This window comes from Martes martes (genome assembly GCF_963455335.1).
Source record: "Martes martes genome assembly, chromosome: 8".
Taxonomy (NCBI): Eukaryota; Metazoa; Chordata; class Mammalia; order Carnivora; family Mustelidae; genus Martes; species Martes martes.
In genome coordinates this window covers 53,687,297-53,699,264 of record NC_137895.1, presented here as the reverse complement: position 1 = coordinate 53,699,264, position 11,968 = coordinate 53,687,297, and the positions used below count along the sequence as shown (strand labels likewise).

Genomic DNA, 11,968 nt, shown 5'->3' with positions numbered 1-11,968 from the left:
AGAATATCATTTCAAAAATCACTTATTCTCTGATGAAACACTTATTTCAAGCTCTGAGGAAATCAGAACCAGAATTTTACATCATTCAACTACAAGGGAGTGTTACCACTTACCTCACACTCCACCCAGTGTGACTCTAGCAGGGCTCTTGTCATTAGCTACACCGTTTGTCAACTACATCAATCCAGTTTCCATACAGCACAGGCCCTGAGATCTCTCAGCTGCTGAGATGAACAACCAAAGAGAAAACCTCTCAGAACCAAATCTGGTTAAGAACTCAAGAAGACAACAGTCGAAAGGTAAGGGCACCAAAATGTCTAATTCAGTAACTGAGCAGGAAATCATTTGTGCAGAATTAAATCTTCAAAATGCGTCTCAAGATCTGCAAGGGAATGACAAGAACTACCCCTGCAAAAATAAAGCACACAGTAAGGCACACAGTACTACTGCTCTAGGATGTGAACTTGGGGTGCAGATGTGTGGGGAAGAGTAGGGAATGATTTCATATATTTTCCATTTGTGAGGATCAGAACTTGAAGCTGGAATAAGGTAATCTTATTTTTGAAATCTGAGGACTAACTTTACTCAGGCATTGCTGTAAATCATAGTCCTTGACCAACAACTCATGGAGCATTATGCTTACTGACAGTTAAGTGATATATTGTGAGGAAGATTACAATGGTTGATACGGGTTTGTGGTCCATGTTTATACCTATGATTCCCTGTGCATCTTTGGTTCTCTTGTATGTAAACTGTCTAAACTTTAGTCTTTATCCATCCATCCTTTCTCATTGTTTCATTTCTCGCCCCACATATTTGCCATTATCTCTAGAGAAGCTCATTGCTGGGAGTTTGGGAATCATCTGCTTTGTCTTGATATACATTGTAGCAAGAATGATAACTTCTCTTCACTGTGAGTAAACATTTGAATGATTGTAAGAGGTCTTTTTATTTGAATGATCATCAGTGCCTCTAAACATTTCAAGTTCCATTAATGGAACTTTCTTTTTCATGTATGCATTTAGACTAAGTGTGAAGTACTTATTCTGAATTTCTCAAAAGTATAAATAACAATGATTGTAGAAAAAAATACATATATAATTGAGAAACATGGGTTAATTCTTGAGATTGGTTAAACCAAATACTGTAAGAAGTGATGAGTTTTGGTTCTTTAAGCCTTTTAATTATTTTCTCCAACAGGTTCATTACTTCATTAACTACTTACTATAAAATCAAATTCATTACAGAATTTTCTAATTCTAAACAATACACCAAAATTCAAACTAAGAAACTCAAATCATTGTGATTTATTTAGTTTAATATTAAGTTTGTATGAGGATTGCTTTAATTTTTCTAGTTACTGATGGACCAGAGCAGAACAAAATATCTCTTGAAACAAGGATCCAGAAAGGTACATCATCATTTTCAAAATTCTGATATTAGTATAGTTTTTATTTTATCTCTACCATAGGTTAGACAAATATGATAATAGAATTTTTCTTTATGTTATCAGTCACCATACAGTACATCATTAGTTTTTGATGTAGTGTTCCATGACTAATTGTTTGCCTATAACACCTGTGCTCCATGCAATCTGTGTCCTCCTTAATACCCATCCCCGGGCTAACGCATCCCCCCAACTACCCTCCCCTCTAAACCCTCAGTTTGTTTCCCAGAGTCCATAGTCTTTCATGGTTCATCTCCTCCTCTGATTTGCTCCCCTTCATTTTTCTCTTTCTTCTCCTAATGTCTTCCATGCTATTTCTTATGTTCCACAAATAAGTGAAACCATATGATAATTGACATTTTCTGCTTGACTTGTTTCCCTTAGCACAATTTCCTCCAATTCCATCAATGTTGATGCAAAAGTTGGGTATTTGTCCTTTCTGATGGCTGAGTAATATTCAGCCATACACATATGACATTGTATATATGGATCATATCTTCTTTATCCATTTGTCTGCTGAAGATCATCTCAGCTCTTTCCACTGTTTTGCTATTGCGGATATTGTTGCTATGATAGATGGTCTTGGGGAAAATAAATTAGAAAATCGTGTAATAAACTTTCAGAAATCATGATTATAGGAGAATACGACTTCTTATGAAACAGTATAAAGAAATACTCATTTAAAATCACCATACCCGTGGGATGCCTGTGTAGCTCAATCAGTTAAGTGTCTGCCTTCAGCTCTGGCCATGATCCCAGGGTCCTAGGATTGAGTCCTGCATCACTCTCTCCTCTGCTCCCCCTGCTTGTGCTCTGTATCTGTCTCTATCTGACAAATAAATAAATAAAATCTTTAAAACTATTTCATAAAATCACCATACCCATAGTCATCAATTGTCTCAAATTTCCTCCTGCTATAAGACGCTGAGAGATGGGCATCTGGGTGGCTCAGTGGGTTAAAGCCTCTGCCTTTGGCTCAGGTCATGATCCCAGGGTCCTGGGAATCGAGCCTCACATCCGGCTCTCTGCTCAGCAGGGAGCCTGCTTCTTCCTCTTTCTCTCTCTCTCTCTCTCTCTCTGCCTCTCTGCCTACTTGTGATCTCTGCTTGTCAAATAAATAAATACATCTTAAAAAAAAAAGATGCTGAGGGATAAGTCACTTTACAATGCCAAAAAAATGATTTTGTTCAGTGACACAAAGGACATGTAGAGATGGACATTTTTGTGTGTTTGCTTTATATGGACATATAAATCAGGGTATGAAAGTATGACCTTCTTTGAGTGTTTTTGTGTTTCACTTCATTTTTATCAGCTTGTGAGGGTGCATGGATAAGTTATATACACATGTGAAAACATATAACAAGTTGTAAATTTGCAATTTTTAAAATTTGAAACTTTTTGGATAATATCTCATAACCTTTGTCCAGCGTATCACTGTAGCCATTGTCCAAAAGAGTGGGTGACATATTCCAACAATTGCTATTACATTAGCACTGAAAGAAAATCATGGAATGAGAGTTTGTCAGACTGTGCTTCTAAGAACTCTGCCCTGTTCTCCATAGAGGATGAAGAAGAATTGGTAAGATTTCAGATGCTTCCAGATTTTATTAAAAGCTTATCAATTAATATTATACTTTTAGAGTTATCCATCTTTGTGTACATATTTCTAGTTTATTTAAAGTCTGTTACTATTCCATAGTTTGACTACGACATTGTATTTATATTTTTATACCTTTATTGTACCTTTGACAATGATCAGTTCTTGTTTTTCCTAGAAAATCCTCCTTCTATGTATGCTCTTTTACCAGAAATAACCTTACTATTTAATTTTGCACACATCAAGGAAACTAAACATATGATTGTACAACTTGATCACAAAGTAGTTACAAATAAGGTCATGAAATAGAAGTTTAGAGTCTCTATACAGTCCTACCCATTTTAACAATGTGAAATACCTTTGCTTGTTTTTGGACTTTATATCAATGGAATCATGCAGTGTGTATTTTTATGTGTGTCTCCTTTCACTCTCACATGATATTGTAGTCCATATATATTATCACATTTGTGTATAGCTTGTGAATTTTCACTGCGGCTGTCTTAAATGAATATGACCTTGAAAATCTATTCTCAGAAATTTAGTTCCTTTTTAGAATGTGGGAATTATGAATAATTATTTTATGAAAAGACATTTTTATGTCTTTAAAAAATATTTATTTATTTATTTATTTATCTGAGAGAGAGAGAAAGAGAGACCATAGGGAGGGGCAGATGGAGAGGGAGAGCCAGAGAATCTCAAGCAAACTCTGTGCTGAGCACAGAGCCCAACTTGGGGCTGGATCTCAGCACCCTGAGCTCATGACCTGAGCTGGAAACAAGAGCCAGATGCTTAACTGATGGGGACATGCAGGCAGCCCAAACTTTGTATGTCTTTCCCACAAACTATATCTATACTAATTTATTATACATAACCACATAGAATATAGTATATTGTATTTATGGAATGTAAGTATTGTATTTGTCATAATAAAATAATAATGTATAATATAACATTATGATTGTGTTTACATATAATTATAATACTGTTTCCTCTAACCATTAGTATGAAATTGCATGGTCAATTTTTTTTTGTTTCTTTTAATATATTTCATTATCCCTACACTTTTCTAGTGTATTGTGTAAATATACATTGTACAGAATAATCTTGTTATCCAAAACTCGATGGTATTAGAAAAATTAATACAATAACTTCTGGTGCTTATGCAATAGTATCTTTTTTTGGTCTGTGAATCATTTGGATATTCTCTGTGAGGACGAGAAGTGCTTGAGTGTGTCTCTTGTTCATTTCTTTTAGGTGGTGCTTTCTTTTCCTTTCTTAGACCTTGTCACATTTAGATATGAGAGTTTTATGAGATGGACATAGTTGTGACTTGCATTTGTACTCCCCTGTTGGAGTCTTTTAAAGATCAGAATTTCAAAGTTATCATGGCCGAATTTATCATTTTGTATGTTACTGATTATTTTGGACTTATTTCAGGAATATAATTTCCTATTTTACTTCCAAGATTTACCTTTTTCTTTATTTCTTAATTTTTCCTCTTAATTAGGGTTTATGATCCACTTGGAATTTATATTTTGTGATGCTGTGCTTATGATGCTGTGAGATGGTGTTAGTAATGGCAGTTCAGAGTATTCACTGGCAGTTCAAAATATTCATTTTGTCATTCATACAATGATGACACTTGAAAATTCAACCAGCTATTGGCATGTATCCCATGAGCATTCATCTGTATGTACATTATGCTACAGTAAAATTACCACAAGAAAATATTATGAAAATATGCAAATAGATTTAAAGCTAGATGTAAAATTGAAAACATCCTACCAAATACAACTTGTGGTTTTTATTTGCATTTATCTGATCATTAGGGATACTGAGCATCTTTTCATAAGACTTTTCACCATTTATTTTCTTGGACAAATGCTTATTCAATTCTTTTGCCCATTCTTTAATTGGCTTATTTGGATTTGTTGTTGTTACCGACCTGTAGGATTCCTTATATATTTTGGATGTGAACCCCTTGTCTGATGTATTATTTGCAAGTGTTTTTCCCCATTCTGTCTTTTCATTCTGTTAATCATGCCTTTTGGTGCACAAAAATGTTTTGATGTTCTACATTTGCCTACAATGAACTTTTCATTCGTGGTCTGTGATTTTGGTGGCATACCCAAGAAATCATTGCCAGATATGATGTTTACTTTTCCCCATGTTCTCTTCAAGGAATTTTATAGGTTTACACCTTATGATTAGGTCTTCAGTCCATTTTGAGTTAACTTTTGTATACCGTGTAAGTCTTTACCTCCACCTTCATTCTTTTGCATGTGGATAGTCAGTTTCCCATCACCATTTATGAAAGATACTTTCCTTTCCCTGCTGAGTGGACTTGGTACCCTTATCAAAATGAATATACATGGACTATGTGTCTGGATGTATTTTTTAATTAATTAATTTATTTATTTTAATAAACATATAATGTATTTTTATCCCCAGGGGTACAGGTCTGTGAATCGCCAGGTTTACACATTTCACAGCACTCATCATAGCACATAGCCTCCCCAATGTCCATATCCCCACCACCCTCTCCCGTCCCCCCTCCTCCCAGCAACCCTCAGTCTGTTTTTGGAGATTGAGTCTTTTATGGTTTGTCTCCCTCCCAATCCCATCTTCTTTCATTTTTTCTTTTCCTACCCACCCAACCCCCCCAATTGCATCTCCACATCCTTATATCAGGGAGATCATATGATAGCTGTCTTTCTCCGATTGACTTATTTCACTAAGCATAATACCCTCTAGTTCCAACCACGTCGTCGCAAATGGCAAGATTTCATGTCTTTTGATGGCTGCATAGTATTCCATTGTGTATATATACCACTTCTTCTTTATCCATTCATCCGTTGATGGACATCTAGGTTCTTTCCACAGTTTGGCTATTGTGGACATTGCTGCTATAAACATTCGGGTGCACGTGACAATTCGGAGCACCACATTTGTATCTTTAGGATATATACCCAGTAGTGCAATTGCTGGGTCATAGGGAGCTCTATTTTCAACTTTTTGAGGAACCTCCACATTGCTTTCCAGAGTGGCTGCACCAGCTTGCATTCCCACCAACAGTGTAGGAGGGTTCCCCTCTCTCCGCATCCATGCCAGCATCTGTCATTTCTTGACTTGTTAATTTTAGCCATTCTGACTGGTACGAGGTGGTATCTCATTGTGGTTTTGATTTGTATTTCCCTGATGCCGAGTGATGTGGAGCATTTTTTCATGTGTCTGTTGGCCATCTGGATGTCTTCTTTGCAGAAATGTCTGTTCATGGCCTCTGCCCATTTCTTGATTGGATTATTTGTTCTTTGGGTGTTGAGTTTGATAAGCTCTTCATAGATTTTGGATACGAGCCCTTTCTCTGATATGTATTTGCAAATATCTTCTCCCATTCTGTCAGTTGTCTTTTGGTTTTGTTAACTGTTTCCTTTGCTGTGCAAAAGCTTTTGATCTTGATGAAATCCCAATAGTTCATTTTTGCCCTTGCTTCTGTTGCCTTTGGCCATGTTCCTAGGAAGAAGTTGCTGCGGTTGAGGTCAAAGAGGTTGCGGCCTGTGTTCTCCTCAAGGATTTTGGTGGATTCCTTTCTCACATTGAGGTCCTTCATCCATTTTGAGTCTATTTTCATGTGTGGTGTAAGGAAATAGTCCAATTTCATTTTTCTGCATGTGGCTGTCCAATTTTCCCAGCACCATTTGTTGAAGAGGCTGTCTTTTTTTCCATTGGACATTCTTTCCTGCTTTGTTGAGGATTAGTTGACCATAGAGTTGAGGGTCTATTTCTGGGCTCTCTATTCTGTTCCATTGATCTATATGTCTGTTTTTGTGCCAGTACCATACTGTCTTGATGATGACAGCTTTGTAATAGAGCTTGAAGTCTGGAATTGTGATGCCACCAACTTTGACTTTCTTTTTCAATGATCCTTTTGCTATTCAAGGTCTTTTCTGGTTCCATATAAATTTTAGGATTATTTGTTTCATTTCTTTAAAAAAAATGGATGGGATTTTGATAGGTATTGCATTAAATGTGTAGATTGCTTTAGGTAGAATAGACATTTTCACAATATTTGTTCTTCCAATCCATGAGCATGGAACATTTTCCCATTTCTTTGTGTCTTCCTCAATTACTTTCATGAGTACTTTAGAGTTTTCTGAGTATAGATTCTTTGCCTCTTTGGTTAGGTTTATTCCTAGGTATCTTATGGTTTTGGGTGCAATTGTAAATGGACTGACACCTCAATTTCTCTTTCTTCTGTCTTGTTGTTAGTGTAAAGAAATGCAACCTATTTCTGTGCATTGACTTTATATCCTGACACTTTACTGAATTCCTGTACACGTTCTAGCAGTTTTGGAGTGGAGCCTTTTGGGTTTTCCACATACAGTATCATATCATCTGCAAAGAGTGATAGTTTGACTTCTTCTTTGCCAATTTGGATGCCCTTAATTTCTTTTTGTTGTCTGATTGCTGAGGCTAGGACTTCTAGTACTATGTTGAACAGCAGTGGTGATAACGGACATCCTTGCCATGTTCCTGACCTTAGCGGAAAAGCTTTCAGTTTTTCTCCATTGAGAATGATATTTGCAGTGGGTTTTTCTTAGATGGCTTTGATAATATTGAGGTATGTGCCCTCTATCCCTACACTTTAAAGAGTTTTAATCAGGAAGGGATGCTACATTTTGACAAATGCTTTTTCAGCATCTATTGAAAGTATCATATGGTTCTTATTCTTTCTTTTATTAATGTATTATATCACATTGATGGATTTGCGAATGTTGAACCAACCTTGCGGCCCTGGAATAAATCCCACTTGGTCGTGGTGAATAATCCTTTTAATGTACTGTTGGATCCTATTGGTCAGTATTTTGGTGAGAATTTTCACACCTGTGTTCATCATGGATATTGGTCTGTAATTTTCTTTTTTGATGGGATCCTTGTCTCGTTTGGGGATCAAGGTGATGCTGGCCTCATAAAATGAGTTTGGAAGTTTTCCTTCCATTTCTATTTTTTGGAACAGTTTCAGGAGAATAGGAATTAATTCTTCTTTAAATGTTTGGTAGAATTCCCCTGGGAAGCCGTCTGGTCCTGGACTTTTGTTTGTTTGGAGATTTTTGATGACTGTTTCAATCTCCTTACTGGTTATGGGTCTGTTCAGGTTTTCTATTTCTTCCTGGTTCCATCGTGGTAGTTTATATATCTCTAGAAATGTATCCATTTCTTCCAGATTGTCGAATTTGTTGGCGTAGAGTTGCTCGTAGTATGTTCTTATAATTGTTTGTATTTCTTTGGTGTTGGTTGTGATCTCTCCTCTTTCATTCATGATTTTATTTATTTGCATCCTTTCTCTTTTCTTTTTGATAAGTCTGGCCAGGGGTTTGTCAATCTTATTAATTCTTTCAAAGAAAGAATTAATCCTAGTTTTGTTGATTTGTTCTATTGTTTTCTTAGTTTCTATTTCATTGATTTCTGCTCTGATCTTTATGATTTCTCTTCTCCTGCTGGGTTTAGGCTTTCTTTGTTGTTCTCTCTCCAACTCCTTTAGGTGTAGGGTTAGGTTGTGTATTTGAGACCTTTCTTGTTTCTTGAGAATGGCTTGTACCGCTGTATATTTTCCTCTCAGGACTGCCTTTGTTGTGTCCCACAGATTTTGAACCGTTGTGTTTTCATTATCATTTGTTTCCATGAATTTTTTCAATTCTTCTTTAATTTCCTGCTTGACCCATTCATTTTTTAGAAGGGTGCTGTTTAGTCTCCATGTATTTGCGTTCTCTCCAAATTTCCTCTTGGGATTGAATTCTAGGTTCAGAGCATTGTGGTCTGAAAATATGCAGGGAATGATCTGAATCTTTTGATAACAGTTGAGACCTGATTTATGACCCAGGATGTGGTCTATTCTGGAGAATGTTCCATGTGCACTAGAGAAGAATGTATATTCAGTTGCTTTGGGATGGAATGTTTTGAATAGATCTGTGATGTCCATCTGGTCCAGTGTGTCATTTAAGGCCTTTATTTCCTTGTTGGTCTTTTGCTTAGATGATCTGTCCATTTCAGTGAGGGCAGTGTTAAAGTCCCCTGCTATTATTGTATTACTGTCGATGTATTTCTTTGATTTTGTTATTAATTGGTTTATATAGTTGGCTGCTCCCATGTTAGGGGCATAAATATTTAAGATTGTTAGGTCTTCTTGTTGGACAGACCCTTTGAGTATGGTGTAGTGTCCTTCCTCATCTCTTATTATAGTCTTTGGCTTAAAATATAATTGATCTGATATAAGGATTGCCACCCCAGCTTTCTTCTGATGTCCATTAGCATGGTACATTGTTTTCCACCCCCTAACTTTAAATCTGGACGTGTCTTCGGGTCTAAAATGAGTTTCTTGTAGGCAGCATATTGATGGGTTTTGTTTTTTTATCCATTCGGATACCCTGTGTCTTTTGATTGGGGCATTTAGCCCATTAACATTCAGGGTAACTATTGAGAGATATGAATTTAGTGCCATTATATTGCCTGTAAGGTGATTGTTACTGTATATTGTCTCTGTTTCTTTCTGATCTACTACTTTTAGGGTCTCTCCTTGCTTAGAGGACCCCTTTCAATATTTCCTGTAGAGCTGGTTTGGTGTTTGCAAATTCTTTCAGCTTTTGTTTGTCCTGGAAGCTCTTTATCTCTCCTTCTATTTTCAATGATAGCCTAGCTGGATATAGTATTCTTGGCTGCATGTTTTTCTCATTTAGTGCTCTGAATATATCATGCCAGTTCTTTCTGGCCTGCCAGGTCTCTGTGGATAGGTCCACTGCCAATCTAATGTTTTTACCCTTGTATGTTACAGACTTCTTTTCCCGGGCTGCTTTCAGGATTTTCTCTTTGTCGCTAAGACTTGTAAGTTTTACTATCAGGTGACGAGGTGTGGACCTATTTTTATTGATTTTGAGGGGCGTTCTTAGCATCTCCTGGATTTTGATGTTTGTTCCCTTTGCCATATTAGGGAAATTCTCTCCAATAATTGTCTCCAATATACCTTCTGCTCCCCTCTCTCTTTCTTCTTCTTCTGGATTCCCAATTATTCTAATGTTGTGTCGTCTTATGGTGTCGCTTATCTCTCGAATTCTCTCCTGGTGGTCCAGTATTTGTTTGTCTCTCTTTTGCTCAGCTTCTTTATGCTCTGTCATTTGGTCTTCTATGTCACTAATTCTTTCTTCTGCCTCCTTTATCCTAGCAGTGAGAGCTTCCATTTTTTATTGCATCTCATTAATAGCTTTTTTGATTTCAACTTGGTTAGATTTTAGTTCTTTTATTTCTCCAGAAAGGGCTTTTATCTCTCCGGAGAGGGTTTCTCTAATATCTTCTATGCCTTTTTCGAGCCCGGCTAGTACCTTGAGAATTGTCATTCTGAACTCTAGATCTGTCATATTACCAATGTCCGTATTGATTAGGTCTCCAGCCTTAGGTACGGCCTCTTGTTCTTTTTTTTGAGGTGAGTTTTTCCGCCTTGTCATTTTGTCCAGATAAGATTTGCTTTCTCCTGCTGTGGAATTCCGCTGTTCTTGGTGACTGAAGTTGGTCTTGGCTGGGTTTCTTGTTGATCTTCTGGGGGAGGGGCCTGTTGTAGTGATTCTCAAGTGTCTTTGTCCCAGGCAGTATTGCACCGCCCTTACCAGGGGCCAGGCTAAGCAATCCACTCAGGTTTGCTTTCGGGAGCTTTTGTTCCCTGAGCACTTTCCGTAGAGTTCCGGAGGATGGGAATGAAGATGGTGACCTCCCAGTCTCCAGCCCGGAGGAGCTGAGAGCTCGGGGTCCCGCTCCTCAGTGTGCCCTCAGAGAAAGGCGCCCAACTGCCCCGGCCTCCCTGGCCTCCAGTCGCACCTGGAGGAAAGCGCTCAATTGCTGGCACTTGGAGAAAAGCACCCGGTCGCTTCCATCTCCATGGCCTCCGGCTGTACTCTGAGCCCACCCAGCCTGCGACCGTCTCAAGGTAACCCCGAGCTGAGAGCTCACTCCTCAGCTTTGTTGCTGTAGCCGGCTTCCCTGCTCTAATACCCGCAAGCTCTGCGACACTCAGATGCCCCTGGTCCTTCTGTGACCCGCAGGATCTGGGGTTACACTGACCCCGCATGGGCTTCCCCCCCAGTTTAGCCTCTGGAGCTATGTCCTTCATGGAGCAGACTTTTAAAAGCCCTGATTTTGTGCTCCGTTGCCCTGCCACTTGCCGGGAGCTGGCCCCTCCCCCTACAGTCTGTCTTCCCGTCACTTTGGATTCACTTCTCCGCAGGTCCTACCTTTCAGAAAGTGATTGATTTTCTGTTTCTAGAATTGTTGCTCTTCTTCTCTTCGATTTCCCATTGGATTTGTAGGTGTTCATAATGGTTAGATAAGCTGTCTAGCTGATCTCCTGTTCCCCTATGTCATCTCAGCCTGCTACTTCTCTGCCATCTTGACTACTCCTCTGTCTGGATGTATTTTGAAGTTTGGTTCCATAGAGGATATAGGACCTGGGGTTTTGTGTTCCTTTGTCTGGCTGATTTTACCCACTCCCATCTGAAATAGTGTGCAGGGCAGATACAGATTCTGTGGTAGATGATGTGGTCTAAGGCTGCTGGAGGTGGACGATATTATCACCCATTCCCTGATGTTCACACTGACTTAAGTCACCTCATAATCCACCCTGTTCCCTGAAGAGCATTTCTTTGTCTGTGTTTGCAGATGATTTTTGGTGGTATCATTATAACATCTTGAGATGTGGATTTGTATGTAATCATCCTATTAGTAGTTTCCTAGCCTGTGTTGTCCATGAATTTTTTTTAATGGTGTTTAATAAGTGTTTGATCATCGTGACTTAAGATTGTTGTTCTGCCTTTTTCTCTTTTTATACTTAGACCTATGTTGGATTTCCTGAAGCTGTTTTGAAGATCTATGAACTCTATTAA

At 38.1% G+C, this 11,968-nt stretch overlaps 1 protein-coding gene across 1 annotated transcript; it reads left to right on the top strand.

The window, feature by feature from the left end:
* Positions 1 to 229: 229 nt before the first annotated feature.
* LOC308347057 (NKG2-A/NKG2-B type II integral membrane protein-like) lies at positions 230 to 11,968 on the top strand (the record flags this gene model as incomplete). The annotated part of the gene is made up of 4 exons (XM_080810217.1): positions 230 to 428; positions 1,358 to 1,411; positions 2,875 to 3,026; positions 11,918 to 11,968. The coding sequence occupies 4 exons, from the start codon at positions 230 to 232 to the stop codon at positions 11,966 to 11,968; spliced, it is 456 nt and encodes a 151-aa protein (XP_080666343.1).